The 21170-nt window shown below is 39.5% G+C and overlaps 1 protein-coding gene across 1 annotated transcript; it reads left to right on the forward strand.

Annotated features, from left to right (window-relative positions):
- The first annotated feature begins 4279 nt into the window (after positions 1–4279).
- Positions 4280–17238, forward strand: LOC113534758 (extracellular calcium-sensing receptor). Its single transcript, XM_053234994.1, is given in 8 exon segments — positions 4280–4360; positions 5982–6048; positions 6051–6315; positions 8888–9164; positions 10508–11341; positions 11567–11776; positions 15394–15517; positions 16337–17238. Coding segments are annotated over 8 exon segments (2760 nt in total).
- Positions 17239–21170: the final 3932 nt, after the last annotated feature.

The following is a 21170-nucleotide window of genomic DNA, read 5'->3' on the forward strand; positions in this document are numbered from 1 at the left end:
CGGGCAGGGAAGGATGCTGACCTGTCGGCCTCTGGCTGGAGCTCTGCAGGGAAGGAGGCTGCCCTGTCAGCCTCTGGAGGGAGCTCTGCAGCAGAGGTCACCCTGTCAGCCTCTGGCTGGAGCTCTGCAGATAAGGAGCCTGCCCTGTCAGCCTCTGGAGGGAGCTCTGCAGCAGAGGGTGCCCCTTTGTCCTCTGGCAGTAGCTTGGCTGGAGACTTTGCTTCCTCCTTGTCTCCAGCCTTCCTCTCATAGTAGGTGGTAAACGGCCGAATGGGTTCAGTCATCAGTCTGGCCTCCTCCCAAGAATTTTTTTAAGGTGAGGGTTGAACTCTGGACACCTGAACACCTTAACTAAAAGCTCCACAAACTGGGCTACGGGCTAAGTCTGCTGGATTCCATGGTGATAAGGAGATTCACCCACTGGTGGGCTGGGCCAGTGAGCTGTGACAACATGAACCCCAGCCACTGCTTCTCTTCAGGCTTGGGGTCCTCCAGGCTCGTAAAATAACACTGGCATTGCAAAAGAAAACTCTCAGAATGCACAGAAAAACCATCATATGGTTCCGGGGGAATCAGAAACTTAGTAAACTGGATGGAATAAAGCACTGGGATGGTTATCCTGGTGTGACACCCCTTTCGCCTTCCTGCTGCATCCATGTTGAATACATTTTGAAGTATTCTGCATGTAAAGCAGGTGCAGGTGAGCTGAGCATGATACAAATGCAGTGAAGGAATTATTGAAGAGCAGACAAATCCAAAACAACAGACAGAATCAATAAACATGCTGAGGTCAGGCGATGAGCAAACAGAGAACACTGGACAAAGCAGAACATGAAAACCGAGAGCCAAATGAAGTTGAGAAACAAGGAAAACAAATACAGAGCAAAGGCTTGGTATGGCTCAGGTAGCAAAACACTGAAATGATACTTTGTGACTTTACAAGGAAACATGAGAATATAAATAGATAAATTAATCAAGAGCAAATCAGGAACAGGTGATAATGATGATGACCCATTAGACAATGGAGGAGACAACAAAGGAGCCAAAACAAACACACATGTCAAAGTAAACATAGATGCATATGGCAATGAAAACAGTCACAATAACCTGGAACGCGATGTCGTGCTCAGGGCTGCATGATTGCTCTGACATTCAGTGCAAGGGGGAATACCTGACAACTATATAATCTACTCTGAGGAGACAAGGCCCTGTAGTGCTACATCTTGCAATTAACAAATATCTGCTCCTTTATCTCTATAGCAGGACCGCTGACCTTTCTTCTCAAGAAGGGGTCATGCAAGTTTGCATGGAAGAATTCAGCTCAACAAGCCTTTGCCCAACTCAAAGAAGCATTCATCACAACATCTATCTTAAATACTTATTATTTTAAAACATCCTGATCCATCGTGACATTTCATTGTGGAGGTGGACGCTTCAGAGACAGAAGTGGGGGCCATCCCTGACACCCTCAGAACATACATTTTATCCAGGCTTGGGAATAGTACTGGAAGTGCATATACAGTCAGGTCCATAAATATTGGGACAGTGACACAGTTTTGGTAATTTTGCCTCTGTACACCACCACAGTGGATTTGAAATGAAGCAGTCAAGATGTGACTGAAGCGTAGACTTTCAGCTTTAATTCAAGGGGTTTAACAAAAATATTGCATTAACCGTTTAGGAATTACAGCCATTTTTTACAGAGTTCCTCCATTTTCACAGGCTCTAATGTAATGGGATAATTGACTGATAAGAAGTTTCATGGCCAGCTGTGGCCTGTTTCCTCCTTATATCATGATAAATTAAGGAGATAAAAGGTCTGGAGCTGATTCCAAGTGTTGAATTTGCATTTGGTAGCTGTTCATGGGAACTCTCAATATGCCGTCCAAAGAGGTGTTGATGCAAGTGAAGGAGGCCATCATTAGGCTGAAAAACCAAAACAGACCTATCAGAGAGATAGCAGAAACTTTAGGAGGGCCAAATCAACAATTTGGAACATTCTTAAAAAGAAGGAATGCACTGGCGAGCTCAACAACACCAAAAGGCCTGGGAGACCACAGAAAACAACTAAAGTGGATGATTGCAGAATTCTTTTCTTATTGAAGAACAACCCCTTCACAACATCTAGCCAAGTCAGGAACACTCTGGAGGAGGTAGGCCTATCATTGTCAAAGTCTACAATCAAGAGCCACCTTCATGAATGTAAATACAGACGGTTTACCTCAAGATGCAAACTGCTGGTAACACTCAAGTACACAAAGGCCAGATTAGACTTTGCTAAAAAAACCTCTAAAAAAAGCCTGACCAGTTCTGATGCAAGATTAACTTGTACCAGAATGATGGGAAGAGAAAAGTATGGAGAAGGAAAGGAAGGGCTCATGATCCAAAGTATACCACATCATCCGTCAAACATGTGGAGGCAGTGTTATGGCATGGGCATGTTTGGCTGCCAATGGAACTGGGTCACTGGGGTTTATTGATAATGTAGCAGGATGAATTCTGAAGTGTACAGAGCTATACTTTCTGCTCAGATTCAGTCAAATGCTGCAAAACTGATAGGACAGCGCTTCACAGTACAGATGGATAACAACCCAAAACATACTGTGAAAGCAGCCCAAGAGCTTGGAAATTAAATGTTCTTAAATGGCCGAGTCAGTCACCTGACCTCAACCCAACTGAGCTGCTTTTCACTTACTGAAGACAAATCTGAAGGCAGAATGACCCACAAACAAGCAGCAACTGAAGATGGCTGCTGTAAAAACCTGGCAAATCATCTCAAGGGAGGAAACTCAGCATTTGGTGATATCCATGGGGTCCAGACTTCAGGTAGTCATTGACTGCAAAGGATTTACTTCCAAGTAATAAAAATAATCCTAATATTTATGATTATATTAGTTTGTCCCATTACTTTTGAGCCTGTGAAAATGGAGGAACTCTGTAAAAAATGGCTGTAATTCCTAAACGGTTAATGCAATATTTTTGTTAAACCCCTTGAATTAAAGCTGAAAGTCTACGCTTCAGTCACATCTTGACTGCTTCATTTCAAATCCACTGTGGTGGTGTACAGAGGCAAAATTACCAAAACTGTGTCACTGTCCCAATATTTATGGACCTGACTGTGTATATATATATATATATATATATATATATATATATATATATATATATATATATATATATAAAATAAAAAAAAAATTAAAAATTAAAAATATATATATCACAAGAATCTTGAATACTTGCAAATAGCAAAAAGCTTGAATTCAAGACAGACCAGATGGGCCCTAGTCTTCTCCAGTTTCCAGGTCATCATATTTTATAATCCTGGTTCCATGGAGACAAAAGAAGACTCTTTGGTATGGTTTTATCTTGCAACTCAGAGAGGAGAAGACTGAACATTCTCCCAGAATCATGTTTCAGTGATGCCATCTCATGGGACATAGACCAAGAATTAACACAGGCTAAAGAGGATCACCCCTCACTACCTCAATATCTCAATAACAAGTGCCACCTCAACTGCAGGAGAAATTAATTACATTGTCTCATTCATCACTTGCTACAGGATACCCAGGAGTGACCTTAGCAGCTCCAGAAGAAATACTGGTAGAACTCCTTGGTAACCTATATTCATAAATTAATTTCCTCATGCTCTGCCTGTACCTAAGCCAAAATTCCCAGAACCATGCCAGTATAAACTATCTTGAGCATGACATCTGGTTACCATCCACAAGCTAATGGGTAGTTAGAGAGAATTTTGTAACAGGGATATCACCCCATGCAGGGTTTGAATCCTGGTCTCCAGGAACCCAAGACAAGAACTCAACCCAGTGTTAGAGATGGACCCCAGTGCAGAGCAAGACAATATATATTCATGAGAGGGAGATACGAGATTGAGTTTACTTACTCAAGAACCTAAAAAAGACCCATGTGCTGAGCAGCTAGCTTTTTTGAATCTAGGCACAGAGGCAGATCCTTAGATGATAGCTAGATGCGTTGGCCTGGTTGGCACCAGCAGTTGGCATGGCATTTTCGAGTGTGGGAGGTTGCCTATAGAGAGTCCTATACTTTTTTCCAGATTTGCCTGCAGTGCTGTACTAGTTGTTCTGTTGTGCAGACTCTGATATCTGCCATCTGCTCAGAAAACAAGGTGGGTACCCAAACTGATACTCAAAAGGTGACATCCTGAGTGTCGCCTTTGTGAGAGTACTTGGAACCCTGAGGGCAGACTGAGAGAAGCCTCCAAAAGCTGGCAGAAAATTCCTTCCAGAATTGGCTGCAAACTATGGACCCCTTAATGGCTTTCTCCTCCTGTCAACTGCAGAAGATTGTTGCCTGCAGGAAAACCATGGAAGTGGCTAACATAGTAAAAATGAATGGGCTTCTCACACATCCCCCATCCTAGGGTGAGCCTATGGTTTTTCCTGTCAATTCTGATAATGTGGTGCAAAAATGCCCGATATACATATAGTACAGACACCTATTTCCCTTAACGGGGGCCTCTTGCTCTTCTTGGAAGAGTCAGGTGCAACCCAGTTGCACTGTATCTTCAGAATAGTCAAAATGCTTTCCACTAGACATGAGGATTGGTGCTACTGGAGTATCCATTTGAGGCAGTTGTCTTCCTACACTAGTACTATGCTTCCTGCAATTCTTTGGGAGCCCCATATACAGCAAGCTGTGATGCACTGTGTGTTTTGACAACTTTCTATCATAGCTAGCATTAACCTTTTCAGCAATTTGTGCTACAGTGGCTCTTCTGGGGGATCAGACCAGACGGGCTAGCCTTCGCTCCATGACCCTGTTGCTAGTTCGCTGGTTGTCCTTCTTTGGACCACTTTTGGTAGGTACTATCCACTGCATACCAGGAACACCCCACAAAACCTGCCGTTCTGGAGATGCTCTGACCTAGTCATCTAGCCATCACAATTTTTCCCTTGTCAAAGTCACTCAGATCCTTATGTGTGCCCATTTTTCCTGATTCCAACACATCAACTTTGAGAACTGACTGTTCACTTGTTGGCAAATATATCCCACCCCTTGACAGGTGCCATTTGAACAAGTTAATCAATGTTATTCACTTCACCTGTCAGTGGTTTTAATATTATGGCTGATCGGTGTATACTTACACTGAGAGCTTAGAGAGCTCGACAGTTGGCTAGAGAAGCCAGAGAAAATGCCAAGATGTAACCAAGAGGATTACCAGAAATTACCAGCCAAGAATTGAGCAGCAGCATGCAGCAAGGTTAACTCGAGACTGAGGACTAAGTGAGTGGATAGCTCTCTGTAAATAGACCCAGGTACCAGTGGGGCTGATTGCCACTGATTATAATTTAGAGAGTGCTCTCTCTCCCTTTTGGTAGCAAGAGCCATTCTGTCAATGTCTCTGGTTACTTGCTGCCTTCCTCTAGTGTTGGCACAAGGCCAACCCAGCTGTCCTCTTACAGAATTTATCTTTTGCTTTTGAATTGTAATTGATATTTTTATTTGCAAAAAAGGGTATTGTTCCAAAACAACTTGTATAATATTATTCTATACATACAATACAATAACATTATACTGGAATATACTACTCAATCTAGTTTGGCAAGGTTACCTGTTACTGAATTTTAACCACTTTTATTCAGAATAAACTTCAATAGCTTCTGAATGGTTAAAAGTGTTGCCTCAAAATTTGTATAATGTTTTACACCTTCACTAGAATATCTTACATTCTATAATCCAACATGTTTAACTGTTACTGTAATTTAATACATTTTTTTCAGAAAAACTTAAATAGCTTCTTAATAGTTAACATTACTATCCAAAACCAACTTGTATAATCACTCATTACATCACTCTCTGCACGATCACACACTCAGCTGTGTGCCTAATTCCTAATTGTTGAGCAATTATCTCTATTTCTTGGACCCAGGAGAAGGAGGTGTGATTTGGAAAACCTCAGAACACTTCAGTCCATGTTTTTTGTTTTCTTTTTTATCTCTTAGGACTTTGTGGGGATTAGAAATAGCTCCAGAAACTGTGTGCAGCCAGAGGAAGGCAGAACAGTGAAGCTTCACTAGATCCGATGACTGCTACCGTCCTTTCACCGTGTCAGTCCCTGCTGGCATTATTACTATTATTATGGGTAGTGTGTGAGGCTGTGGTGGGGACATCTCAAGAGGAGAGGTGTGTGTACCTGGACCACGCACAGCATCTTGACACTGTGGGTCTCTCTCAGGATGGAGATGTGGTCATTGGAGCACTCATTAATTTCTACATGCAGCCATCAGCTCTTGACATGAGCTTCACCAAAGAACCATACCTGCAGCCCTGCTATGAGTGAGTGAGTTACTGGGTCTCCCCAAAGTCATCAGATATTTAACTTAACTAATGATGGTGATGCAGGAACTTTTTGACCAATATAATTTTTGTCTGTTTATGATTTCTCTTCACAGGCAAACTTGGATCATTTATCAGTGCATATTTATTATTAAAACTTTTTATTTTAGTAGCAAGCTTGCATCAGACAAGTCAGTGTTATACGCTGCTTATGTGCCAGCCATTCTGGCAAAATGTCAGAACTATAAATTATTATTATTCTTTTTTTAATTATGTACCTGTTTTTGTTCACAGAGAAAGAAACGACATAGGTATACAAATTTGTAAATGTGAGACAAAGTGAAATTAGGTCTTGGCCTTGACGGTCACAGCAATGAAGAGATGTTTTCCCTGCTTTATACCATCTCACTAGCCAGTCATGTTAAATCTGGCTTGCTGTAGACTGTCTGACTGGAACATTTGATCTTATTTAAATCTAAACCTCAGTGACTCAAAAACAGTACACACATAAATAATGTTCTGTTGGTGGAAAGTTCAGAAACAGAAAGCTCTATGGCTCTAATAAATAGACAGTATATTGTTGTAGACAAAAATGTTTATGAAATCTGAACTGAGGGGGTCTGTGGGATTTAATTTACATTTAAAGGTGTCCCTGGCTAAAAAAATGTTTGAGAACCACTGGTCTAGAGAGCCATTTTCATTTATATTGTCTCAGAAAAAAGGGTACTAAACTGTACCATTCCTTGACGCTGTACCATCAAGCGTACAGCTCTTGTACCTTTAGTAAGTGTCTTTTAAAAGGTATGTATAGTATACCTTTAAGGCTTAAAATGTAATTATGGTCCAATTATATACCTTAACTCTTTTTTAAGGTATATAATTTAAGAAACTATATCCACATTTCCAGGGGAAAGATACATACCAAAAGTACAAAAGCTGTATCCTTGAGAATGTCCTTGAAATGTTATTTTCTTGATATCATAGAAGGACGTGTGACTTTTCTGGTACAATCTGACATGGAAAGACAAAAATTCTAGAGCGCATTTATTTGGTTGCCAATGGACAGGACACTGTATTGCGCACGGAGCGCGCGATGTACGCAAACATGCGCTGTTTTAAATCTCTGTACTCCAGCGCACATCATTTCCAGTGCACTAGTGTAAATGACAGTTCAGACTTTAACTCGGTGAGGTTTCAAATGTAGAGAAATGCCTGTCTCTGTCACGCGCGCTGCCGACCTTCAGAACCACATTCTTCTTTCTAATAATTAATCTATCCATTATAAAATTTATTTTTGCGTCGACAATCTTTACTTTCTAAAAATATTTGATTATATATTCCGCAATTATAGGAGAAAACATACATTGCTTGTTTTATCTGCAGTTTTAGACAGTTATTTTCTTTCCTTTCATGTCCATTCTACAACTTTTTGCGCTTTAGTTGACTGTAATTTTTTTTCAAAATTCCCTTTTATTTTATAATTAAGTAACACTCTAAAACGCGAAATGAGCATTGCAGGACTCATACGTGCGTAATTCGGCTTCCTATTAGTTCATTATTATCATCATAAAAAGCCAACAAAAACTGCATAAACAACATAAACTGACTGCATAAACAACAAAATACATTGTTTTATTTTTCAAATATTTAAAGTTATTTTATAGTAACAGTATTTTACAAATCAATGTTTTTCTCTCTCTCTCTCTCTCATATATATATATGAGTATATGTACATACTGGATACCAGTATATGTACATACTGCTGCCTATACTCTTCTACAGAGTTCATCCTTATCCTCTTGTGTTACTGTGTGACAGGATGATAATGATGATAATAAGACTATATGCATTTGTACTGTGTACTAATTATTTTAAACATCTGTCATTTCATTTTTAAAACGTGCTTTCACCTAAAAAACCTTTTTAAATTACTTGATTGGCTACCCCAGTTTGCCAGCAATACTTGTCCCACTTAACCAATATGGTATGCTAGTGGGAGAGAAGAAAATGCAAATAAAAACAAGTAAAAACAAGTAGATAAAAAAGCATTTGAAATTAATGTCTATACTTTCTGCTGCTAACACTTTACCAACCCTTAATCAAGTTTTACTTTTTCAGAACCTTAACAAGATTTGCATCAGATGACTATGTCATTTCAGTTAATAATTCTTATGATCCTAGTTTTGAAATAAAGTATTTCACTCCCCAGAAGTGGCATCACGGATGTAGGACTTGATCAGTTTAATGCTTTACTTCCCAAGGATGAATTTAGTTCAGTGAAGTACAGTATTATACACTTTAAGATACAGAGGTTCAATTTTAAGTCTTCCACTTTACCCTTTGTCCCACACTATTCTTTATCCCTCTTTATCCCAGTTTACAGATATACACCCTCTCTCTCTCTCTCTCTCTCTCTCTCTCTCGCTCTCTCTCTCTTTTTCTAGTGGGGCCACTGGGTGTGTGTGTGTATACCCAGTTTTATTGTATTGATTGACATGCTTCTGCTACGTGTATCAAACACTGCAGGGGTTTATATAATCCAGCTAGTAACTCCCTTTGCTTGTATGTTCAGATTTCAGGAGAGTCCTGTGCAGTGGGCTCAGGCTATTGTATTTGCTGTGGAGGAGATTAACAGAGATCCTTTTTTGCTCCCGGGGGTTCGACTGGGCTACCATGTCATGGACAGCTGCTCACGCTATCCTCATAGCCTGAGAGCAGTCATGTCCATGATCAGTGGAGGGAACGGCACTTGTGAGACCACCCGACCTGCCAAACTTATCATTGGAGACTCTGCTTCCACACAGTGTATTATTCTGTCCAGAGTTCTAAGCCCAATGCGTGTACCAATGGTGAGTGTCATGTTGAGCATGGTGATTAAATATAGAGCATATAGAGCGATATATAAGCATTCTAATATCATGGGTCTCAAAGTGAGGCCCAAGAAGCTCTGCCAGGCATCCACAATTTTATCATTCTGTTACAGTGGAGGAAATAATAAGCCACCACTATCAGGTATCACATTTATTTTTTTTTTAGTTCTTATAGGTATTTCACTGGTCACTTGAATGGGTTTAATCCAAACCTCAATAGCTGATTGAGGCAGCCTTTAAATGATGCCAGTGTATTCTGTTGGTGGAAGTTTTAGCAATAATAAAAGTGCTATGGCTCCAATAAATAGCCAGAATAACATTCTTTACATATAAATAATAAGTGTAATATACGAGTAATCATATTATGTTCATGAAGTAAATCTGTCCTGAGGATGTTTGTGAAATTTAATAGTTAAAGGGTTGAAAAAAGTTTGCTATAGGAAGCTGAATATGAATGAAGGGTAGGCTAGGGTAAGGAATACAGATAATTAGACAGTGATTTTTTTATTTTCTTACATAAGGGGCAGTAAAATGATAATCATGTGGCTAAAAATTAGAAGAAAAAAGCATGTAGAAAAATGGCTGAATGAAATGAAAACTCAGATTCTCTGATTTTCAAAACATATCATATGAATATCATACGAATATCATGCATAGAGCACAGAATATGTATAGATATGCAGTGTTACGAGTGACTATACAGTATATCAGAGAATATGATGTATTTGAACAATTTTACTTTGTGAGTCAGTGTCAGCGGGCTAGGTACACTATATGACCAAAAGTATGTGGACACCTGACTATCTCACCTATATGTGGTTCTTCCCCAAATTGTTGCTGCAAAGTTTGAAGGACAGATTTGTCTAAAATGTCACTGTATACTGTAAGATTTCCCTTCCCTGGAACAAAAGCAATGTTCCAGCATGACAATGCCCCTGTGCACAAAGTGAGGTCCATGAAAATGTGATAAGTGAAGTGTGGAAGAACCTGAGTAGCCTGCACAGAGCCCTGGCCTCGACCCTACTGAACACCTTTGGGATGAATTGGAATGCCAAGTACGTGGCAGGGCTACTTGCCTGACATCAGTGCCTGACATCACTAAATCTCTTTTGGCTGAATGAGCACAAATCCCCACAGCCAAGTTCCAAAATCTAGTGGACAGGCTTCCACGAAGAATGAAGGTTATAATAGAAGCAAAGGGGGATGAAATCTGGAATGGGATGTTCAACAAGCACATATGAGCATGATGGTCAGGTGTCTACATATTTTTGGCCATATAGTATTTATCATCATGTTGGGAATATATTCTGTTTATCCCTCAGATCAGCTACCTGGCTACATGTGTGTGTCTCAGTAACAGACGAGAGTATCCCAATTTCTTTCGCACCATCTCCAGTGACATGTATCAGGCTCGCACCATGGCCCAGATGGCCAAACGGTTCGGTTGGACGTGGGTTGGTGCTGTTGTGGAGGAAAATGACTATGGGCTCCAGGCATTGCAAGCGTTTAAGGAGGAGACAAAAGATACTGGCATCTGCCTAGCTTTTGTCAGCACTATTTTCCGTGAGAGATTGGCAAAAGATGTGGATCGTGCTGTAAAGATGGTGCAGAGCTCATCTGCTCGTGTGATTATTGTATTTGTGTGGGATATGGATGTGGAGGTGTTCCTCACTGAGCTGGTTCGCAGAAATGTGACAGACCGACAGTTCCTGGCCAGTGAGGTATGGAGTACCAGTAGCCTTCTCTTGAGCAACCCTGAGCTCTACACCATTGCTCAAGGCACACTGGGAGTGGCTGTTAGGAGTGCACCCATTCCTGGATTCGAGAAACACCTGCGAGAGCTCCATCCCTCCCGGTATCCTCGCGACACAATACTGAGAGAGTTATGGGAGCGGACGTTTGGCTGCAGCCCTGTACAGAACAACATGGTAGCCTCTCAGAGTGGCTTACCGCCATGCAGTGGGAAGGAGAGTCTAGAGGGGGTACAGAATAGCGTCACAGATGTCTCCAACTTAAGAGCCACTTACAACGTGTACCTGTCTGTTTATGCAGCTGCATATGCACTCCACTCTCTGCTGGCCTGCACTGCACCTAACGGTTCTGACCCCACTATGACCCCAGGCTGCTCATCTCCAGAAATCATCACTACACAAGAGGTAATGCAGTGTTATTTATAACATTTTTGTATCATCTGTATCATTCTGAATTTATATTACTATTTTATTTATAATGCTTTATTTATAATGCTTCATTTATAATACTGGCAAATGTACTCAGTGATACATAATTTAAACAATGACCTGAGTATTTAAGGAATAAAACACAACAGGGCTATAATTGGCTGTTTGTAGTAATTACTGTATGTGGTACTGTCCTCCTAGCTCTTAGAGCACCTTAAGCTGGTGAACTTCACAACTCAGCTGGGAGAGAAGTTTTATTTTCAAGATGGAGAGACTCCAGCTGTCTATGACATAGTGAATTGGCAGAGAGGTCCAGGAGGAACCTTGCAATATGTCCTTATTGGCCGACTGGAGGGTTCTAACCTAATCATTAATGAATCTGCCATCAGCTGGCCAGGAATCGGAAACAAGGTAATTAAGATTAACATATAAATATAGGCAATATAGTTTTATGAGTTTAGCCAAGAGCCAAGAACAAAATGGTAATTGTGATCCTATGACCTTAAATATTGGAAAAATAGTTTTGATATATACTTTAGTATAACTTAAGTATAATTGAGAGAATTTGTTGATTTAGTTGATTTTAGCTTAGTTGGCAGAACAGGTAGTACTGCTCTTCACAGCTCGAGGATCTGGGTTTCATTCTGAGTTCTGGTTTTCTTCATTTACATACATTACACAATATCCATGTACACTATACACACACACATATATATGTATATATATATGTATATATATATATATATATATATATATATATATATATATATATATATATACATACTGATCAGCCATAACATTCAAATCACCTGCCTAATATTATGTAGGTCCCCCTTGAGCTGCCAAAACAGCTCTGACCCGTCGAGACATGGACTCCACAAGACCTTTGAAGGTCAGATGCTCCATCGGATTGAGATCTGGAGAATTTGGCCAAGACTACACGTTGAACACTTTGTCATGTTCCTTGAACCATTCCTGAACTTTTTTGCAGTGTGGCAGGGTGCATTATCCTGCTGAAAGAGGCCACTGCCATTAGGGAATACTGTTGTCTTGAAGAGGTGTACTTGGTCTGCAACAATGTTTAGGTAGGTGATATGTGTCAAAGTAACATCCACATGAATGCCAGGACACAAGATTTCCCAGCAGAACATTGCCCAGAGCATCACACTGCCTCTGCCGGCTTGCCTTCTTCCCATAGTGCACCCTGGTGTCATCTCTTCCCCAGTTAAGAGACTCACATGTACTCAGCCATCCACATTATGTAAAAGAAAACGTGATTCATCAGAACAGGCCACCTTCTTCTATTGCTCCATGGTTCAGTTATGATGTTCACATGCCCATTGTAGGTGCTTTCAGCAGTGGACAGTGGTCAGCATGGGCAATCTGACCGGTCTATGGCTACACAGCCCCATATGCAGCAAGCACTGTGTGTTCTGACACCTTTCTATCATAGCTAGCATTAACTTTTTCATCAATTTGTGCTACAGTAGCTCTTCTGTGGGATTGGACTAGACTGGCTAGGCTTCGCCCCCTATGTACATCAAGGAGCCTCGGTCGCCCATGACCCTGTCACCAGTTCACCAGTTGTCCTTCCTTGGACCACTTTAGGTAGGTACTAACCACTGCATACTGGGAACACCCCACAAGACCTGCTGTTATGGACCCAGTCATCCAACCATCACAATTTGTCCCAAATCAAAGTTGCTCAGATCCTTACACTTGCCCATTTTTCCTGCTTCCAACACATCAACTTCAAGAACTGATTGCTCACTTGCTGCCTAATATATCCCACCCCTTGACAGGTCATTGTAACAAGACACTCAATGTTATTCACTTCACCCGTCAATGTTTTTAATGTTATGGCTATATATATGATTGTGTAATTTACAGCACCACAACCCCCAACTGCTCCCCGGGTGCCGCAGCAAAAAAAAAAGGCTGCCCACTGCTCCGGGTGTGTGTTCACGGTGTGTGTGTGTTCACTACTGTGTGTGCACTTGGATGGGTTAAATGCAGAGCACAAATTCCGAGTATGGGTCACCATACTTGGCCACAAGTCACTTCACTTCACTTCAGTGGGTTGGAATTGAAGGAATCAAGATGTGATTGAAGTGTAGAATTCAGTGTAGTCTTTAATTCAAGGGTTTTAACAAAAATATTACATGAACCATTTAGGAATTACAGCCATTTATTACATAGTCCCTCCATTTTCACAACTGCTTCCTCGTTATTTCTTGATAAATTAAAGAGATAAAAGGTCTGGAGTTGATTCCATGCATTTCATGGGAACTCTGAATATGGGGTCCAAAGAGATGCTGATGCAAGTAAAGGAGGCCATCATTAGGCTGAAAAAAAAACAAACCTATCAGAAAGACAGCAGAAACTTTAGGATTGGCCAAATCAACAATTTGGTACATTCTTAAAAAGAAGGAATGCACTGGTGAGCTCAGCAACACCAAAAGGCCTGGAAGACCATGGAAGACAACTAACGTGGATGATCACAGAATTCTTTCCGTGGTGAAGAAAAACCCCTTCACATCATCTAGCCAAGTCAAGAACATTCTGGGGGAGTTAGGGGTATCACTGTCAAAGTCTATATTCAAGAGACACCTTCATGAATGTAAATACTGATGATTTACCTCAAGATGCACACCAATGGTAACACTCAAGAACAGAAAGGCCAGATTAACTTGCTAAAAAAAACTCTAGAAAAAGCCTGACCAGTTTTGATGCAAGATTAACTTGTACGAGAATGATGGGAAGAGAAGTGTATGGAGAAGGAAAGGAAGGAAGGACTTGTGTTCCAAAGCATACCACATAATCTGTCAAACATGGTGGAGCAGTGTTATGGCATGGGCATGTAAATGGCTGCCAACTGAACTGGGTCACTGGTGTTTATGATGATGTGATTGCTGATATAAGTAGCGGGATGAATTGTGGAGTGTATAGAGCTGTACATTCTTCTCAGATTTAGTCAAATTCTGAAAAACTGATAGGAGAGCGCTTCACAGTACAGATGGATAATGACCCAAAATGTATCCCGAAAGCAGCCCAAGAGCTTCTTACGGCAAAGAAATGTTCTTAAATGTCCGATGACCTCAACCCAATTGAGCATGCTTTTCACTTACTGAAGACAAAACTGATGGCAGAAAGACCTACAAACAAGCAGCAACTGAAGGCAGCTGTAGTAAAGGCCTGGCAAAGCGTCTCAAGGGAGGAAACTCAGCATTTGATGATGTCCATTTGTTCCAGATTTCAGGCAGTCGTTGACTGCAAAGGATTTGTATCCAAGTATCAAAAATATCCTAAAATTTATGATTATTCTAGTTTGTCTAATTACAAATTTCAAAAAAATGTGTCACTCACTGCATCACCCCTGTCCACCACTGAAAGCCCCACCACCGCATGTGAGCATGTGAGCATCAGAACATATATATATATATACAGTATATATATATATGTTCTGATTAAAAAAAAAAAAACATAATGAAGGCTGCTGAAGAACTATGGCAGATTCTCCCATATGCTCAGTACAATGTACTGGTACTAATTTCCTAATAAATCTATGCAAATTATACCTGAGACTACTATTTAAAAAAAAAAAATTTGTATAACATATCGACTTTGTTTAGTTTATTACTGTTTACTGCACTTTATAGTATTTTAATGTAGAAAAGTTTAATTTCATTATTTTTGAAGGCATTCAATATTTTAAGATTTTGTTTTGCATAGACAGTTCCTTTACTCATTCATTTGCTTGATTTTCAATGCCCCTTTTTTCAAACCAAGCCATTTGTCCAAACATAAATTCTATTATTTAGGTCTTATCCTTACACACATCATAAATCTGGTCTTTCAGGAAACTATCATTGTATGCATCATGTGAGTATCTACGCTGAAATATTGGAAAATAATTGTTGATTGTTAAACAGGCAAAAATACGCACAGAACACTGAGTGTTAAATCATAAAATCTAAAATGCACACAATCTTGAGTTCTAAATGCCTTTTTATCTCTGATAATTTCAGGTGCCTGTGTCTGTGTGCACTGCTGAATGCCCCCAAGGGAAACGCAAAGTTATAAAGAAGGGCCTGCCAGTTTGTTGCTTCGACTGCCTGCCGTGTGCTGAGGGAGAATTCAGCAATGTCACAGGTCAAAGTTCCTTCAAATAACACTTCAATTAATTCTGTTCCATAACATTCTATGGAATAATTTTTCATTCTACCACAATGCTGCTGAATTCTGTTAATTAATTTTCTGTAACAGTAACTCAGACAGTAGTTCCAGCAGCAGGCCAAATCATAGGTTTAGGCCAAATCATGTGCTCATTCTAATATGTTTTCATTTCTATAGTAACAATTTACAAAAGAAATTATATGATAAATGCTACACAAAGTTATTTAAAAAAACATTTATAATCACTGATATGGTGAATATTTCTATAAGGAGATGTTTATTTCACATTGACTAAAGGAGTCTCTGGTCTCATTGCTTTGTAACAGTCAGAGGTAAAGCTGTAACATTAATTTTGGTGAGGGATGATAGCGATAACAGGAACTGGTTTGCAGATGTTCCACAACATTAATCATAAAAATATGACATACTTTAATAAATAAAAAAATGTTGGTAATGGCTATGGTATAAGAGGAATACAACAATAGGATGTGCTGTTCTAAATAATCAATTCTGTGGTAATGACAGTAACTCTGCTTTGATCTGGACATGTCACACAGACCCATCATGTTTTATTTCATACTTAATGCCTCACAGAACTTCATTCCTGTAGCCTACAATGTGCACATGCTGATCTCAAATGTATACTATCGGTGTCTATTTTGTTAATTGTCATGCCCAACCCTGCTCCTGGAAATCACATACCCATAGTATTCTGAAGACCTTATTATTATGAGGGGTTAAGGTTAAGTTAGGGACCAAACTGAATGTTTTTTTTTTTTTAAATCTCTTTTATAGGCTCACCAGAATGTTATCGTTGCCCCCCAGAATTCTGGTCCAACAGTCTCAGGACTGCATGTGTACCACGTGAGGTTGAGTACCTCTCCTTCAATGAGACAATGGGCATCACTTTGACAACTGTCGCTTTGTGTGGTGCCATGATGACAGCAGCTGTGGGTGTGGTTTTTGTGTACTACAGGCAGACTCCTCTCGTCAAGGCCAACAACTCAGAGCTGAGCTTCCTGCTCTTGCTGTCACTCAAACTCTGCTTCCTGTGTTCACTGGTGTTTGTGGGTCAGCCCTCATTATGGTCATGCAGGCTACAGCAAGCAGCTTTTGGGATCAGTTTTGTTCTCTGTATCTCATGCATCCTGGTCAAAACCATTGTGGTTCTGGTTGCATTTCGTTCAGCTAGACCTGGATCTGCAGCCCTTATGAAGTGGTTTGGACCAGGTCAGCAAAGAGGAAGTGTTTTGTTCTTTACCTGTATTCAGATAATTATCTGTGGTGTATGGCTGTCCCTCAGCCCCCCCTTTCCTCACCGCAACTTAAGTATTCAAGGGTCAAAGATCATCTTAGAGTGCATGGTGGGGTCAGTGACAGGCTTTTCCCTGGTTTTGGGCTACATTGGACTGTTAGCTGCCATTTGCTTCCTTCTGGCCTTCTTTGCCCGGAAGCTTCCAGACAATTTTAATGAGGCCAAATTTATCACTTTCAGCATGTTGATCTTCTGTGCTGTGTGGATCACATTTGTTCCAGCATACGTCAGCTCTCCGGGAAAGTACAGTGTTGCTGTAGAGATATTTGCCATCCTAGCTTCAAGTTTTGGTCTCCTGATCTGTATATTTGCCCCAAAATGTTACATTATTTTACTCAGACCAGAAAACAACACCAAGAAATTTCTCATGGGGAAAATGTAGATTTCTACAATAGAGACAATAGAGAACAGATTTCAACAGCGTCTGCAGTGTGACAGTTACTATTTTCTCATCAACAATGAAAAAATGTTCACAGTTTCCTCTGTACTCCCTTTCTCCAAAATTAAGTGACCAAATATTATGAATGGTACTTTTAGATAACTCCAGAGAGGTTTGATGGAAATGGCAAAATTATGATTTAATAAATCATTTGTTTTCCTCTGCATAAAATTCTTGTGAAGTGTTTCTACGGTTTCTAATTGCAGTTTATGTAATAGAGACATTCCAGTCAGGGGCTTCCATGGAGTGATGTAATAATAATAATAATAATAATAATAATATTAATAATTTTTTATTATTATTATTAGTAGTAGTAGTATTTATTTATATAGAGCCTTTCTCAAACCCACAATTACAACATGAAAAATACACAATGGTAAATACCTAAATACCTAAATGGCCTAAATACCAATTGTATGGTCCTCACCAACTTCTATAAACAAATAACCTCAGTTGGCAACAAAAAACTCGCAAAATATGCAGTAATTTTTTCCAAAAAGTAAACCAACATTCAGAAACCTGGTGGAAAAAAGTACACCTTGTAATTCACTAACATGTAGAAACAACTTTATCAACAATAACTTGAAGTAAACCTTTTCTGTATGAGTTTATCAGTCTGTCCCATTGTTTTAGAGAAATTATTGCCCACTCTTCTTTACAACATTGATTCAGTTCATTGATGTTTGAGGGTATTCATTTATGCACAGCTCTCTTAAGATCCTGCCACAGCATCTCAATGGGGTTTGGGTCAGGACTTTGACTTGGCCGTTCCAACACCTTGATTTTTTTTTCTTGTTTATCCATTCAGATATTGATTTTCTGGTGTGCTTGGGATCATTTTCCTGTTGCATGACCCAATTTCAGCCCAGCTTAAGCTGCTGGACAGATGGCCTCACGTTTGCCTCAAGAATATTCTGATATAAAGTGGAGTTCATCATTGTCTCAATGACAGCAAGTTTCCCAGGTCCTGTGGCTGCAAGACAAGCCTGAATCATCACCGCCCCCACCCCCCCACCACCACCACACAGTGGATATAAAAAGTCTACACATCCCTTTTAAAATGGGAAGTTTTTGTGATGTAAAAAATGAAACCAAGATAAATCAGATCATTTCCCACAATTGCAAAGTATACAAATAAAGTGAAAAACAATCAGGATTTTTATTTTGGGAAAAAAGGACACCGCTAAACTAATATTTTGTTGAAGCACGTTTTGATTTTATTACACCACTCAGTCTTTTTGGGTGAGAGTTTATCAGCATGATACATTTTGACTTGACTATATTTTCCTACTCTTTCTTGCAAAAACATTCTAGTTCCATCAAATTGTGAGGGCATCTCCTGTGCACAACTCGCTTCAGGTCATCCCACAGAATTTTAGTGGATTTGGGTCTGGGCTATGGCTAGGTCATTCAAAAACTTTGATCTTCTTTTGATTAAGCCATTCCTTTGTTGATTTGGATGTATGCTTGAGTCACTGTCGTGCTGAAACGAAATTCCTTTTCATCTTCAGCTTATTAGCAAACATTAGAATGTTTTGTACTAAAATCGCATTTATAATTGTTCATGATTCTCTCCACCTTGATAAAAGCCCCCCTACTCTCTGAAGAAAAGCCATCCTAAAGCATGATGCTGCCACCACCATGCTTTACTGTGGGTATGGTGTTCTTTTGGTGATGTGATTTTTTTTGTGCCAAACATAACTTTTGGAATTATTATACATTTTGGAATTGGTCTCATCAGACCATAACACATTTTGCCACATGGTCTGCTGTGATTTATTGGGGCTTGGATGGTTTTTGAGAGAAAGGGCTTCTGTCTAGCCACCCTACTCCATAGCCCAGACATGTAAAGAATACGAGAGATTGTGGTGACATGCAGAGAGTAATCAGTACTTGTCAGATATTCCTGCAGCACCTTTAATGTTGTCATATTTCTTTTGGCAGCATCCCTGATAAGATTTATTCTTGTCTTGTTTCTTGTAAATTTTGGAGGGACATCCTGTTCTTGGTGATGCCACTGTGGTGCTCCATTTTCTCCACTTGTTGATGATGGCTTTTATGGTATTCCATGGTACATCTAATGCTTTGGAAATTCTTTTATACCCCTCTCCTGATTGATACCTTTCAACAAGTGAGATACCATGCATGTTTTGTAAGCTCTTTGCGGACCATCGCTTCAGATGTAGGATGAAACCAAGAAGATGTGAAGAAAATCCTACAGAAACGGCTGGTCTATTTTGGGGGTTAATCAGAATAATTTCATTGATGACAGCTGAATGATAATTACTTTTGAACATGACATTGAATGTGATTGGTTCATTCTGAACACAGCCACATTCCCAATTATAATTATTTCATTTTTTTACATCACAAAAACCTGCCATTTTAACAGGGGTCTGTAGACTTTTTAGATCCACTGTACCTGACAGTTGGCATGTGGTGTGTGGTGATACGCTGTCTGTGGTTTTTACCAAATATGGCACTGTGTATGATGACCAAGATCTCCACCTTGGTCTTATCAGTCCAAAGGATATAGTGCCAGAACTTTTGTGGTTTGTCCAGATGCAATTTTGCAAACCTAAGTTGTGCTGCCATATTCTTTTTGGAGAGAAGGGACCTTTTCCTAGCCACCCTTCCATGAATGCCCAACTTGTTCAGTCTTTTTCTCATTGTGCTGTCAAGAACATAAACATTGAATGTGCTTACAGGTGACTTTAGGTCATATGATGTAGCTCTTGTTTTTTTAATACCTCTGAGGATATCATCTGACTTTGGACTGAATATGCTGGGACGCCTACTCCTGAGAAGATTGGCAACTGTCTTGAAGGCTCTCCATTTGTGTACAATCCTTCCCACTGTAGAATGGTGAATTTCAAATTGTTTGGAGATGGCCTTATAACCCTTCCCAGATATATGAGCAGCAACAATTGCTTCTCTGAAGTCATGGCTGATGTCCTTTCTTCTTGCCATGATGTAGAAACTCACCTGATTGTGAGTCCAAAACACCAAACAGCAGAAAGTTCTGCTTTTATAGAGGTAGTCACACTTCTTGATGATTAAATAATCTTGTGCATTTTACTCATAACATCTGGCTGCTAATTATTGTCTTAGTGCCTGTGGAAATGGGAAGGGTGTACTTATTTTTTACCACCAATTTTTGAATGTTGGTTTACTTTTTGTGAAAAATGACTACATATTGAAATCTGTTGTTTTATTTTTGTTGTCACCTGATGTTATTTGTTTGTTTATAGAAGTTGGTTATAGAAGTTGTTATTTAGGCCCTGATAAATAAAAACATATAATTGAATGAGGGTATACATATATATATATATATATATATATATATATATATATAGGGAAGATGTAATATGTTCTTCCAGCCTTAGTGGGAGCTGTGTTTTATTGTTGTGTGAGCCTCAATAACAGGGATGGAGTTGTTGTTCAGTCACAGTTCTGTTTCCCTATGGGAAGGTAAGGAGGATTATTCTGTTCTCTGTGACATCTGTTTAATTTATTTAGTTATATTGGCCATCCATGCCAGTTAAAGAAATATATGTGTGATTATTTTTGACGGATGGTTTCTTATTTGTAATATTATTTTGTGTTTTGTAAATTTCATGTGGCAGAGCATATTTTTCTATATGTTGTATTGTGTTTGAGCTTTATTTGAATATTTTGGGGTTTTACACTTTGTAATCTGGATATTTCTAACATTTATCTTTATTTGTGACATGTTGAAGTTCATTTTTTCTGTGTTTGACTAAATTTGTGAACTGTTTGACTAGTTTTTATTTTACTGCAGTCACAACTATATTATTTCCTTTTCATAATTTGATATATTGTTATTTTGATGTTGCTTGTTAACTGACACAGTT

This window comes from Pangasianodon hypophthalmus, chromosome 6, assembly GCF_027358585.1.
Source record: "Pangasianodon hypophthalmus isolate fPanHyp1 chromosome 6, fPanHyp1.pri, whole genome shotgun sequence".
Lineage (NCBI taxonomy): Eukaryota > Metazoa > Chordata > Actinopteri > Siluriformes > Pangasiidae > Pangasianodon > Pangasianodon hypophthalmus.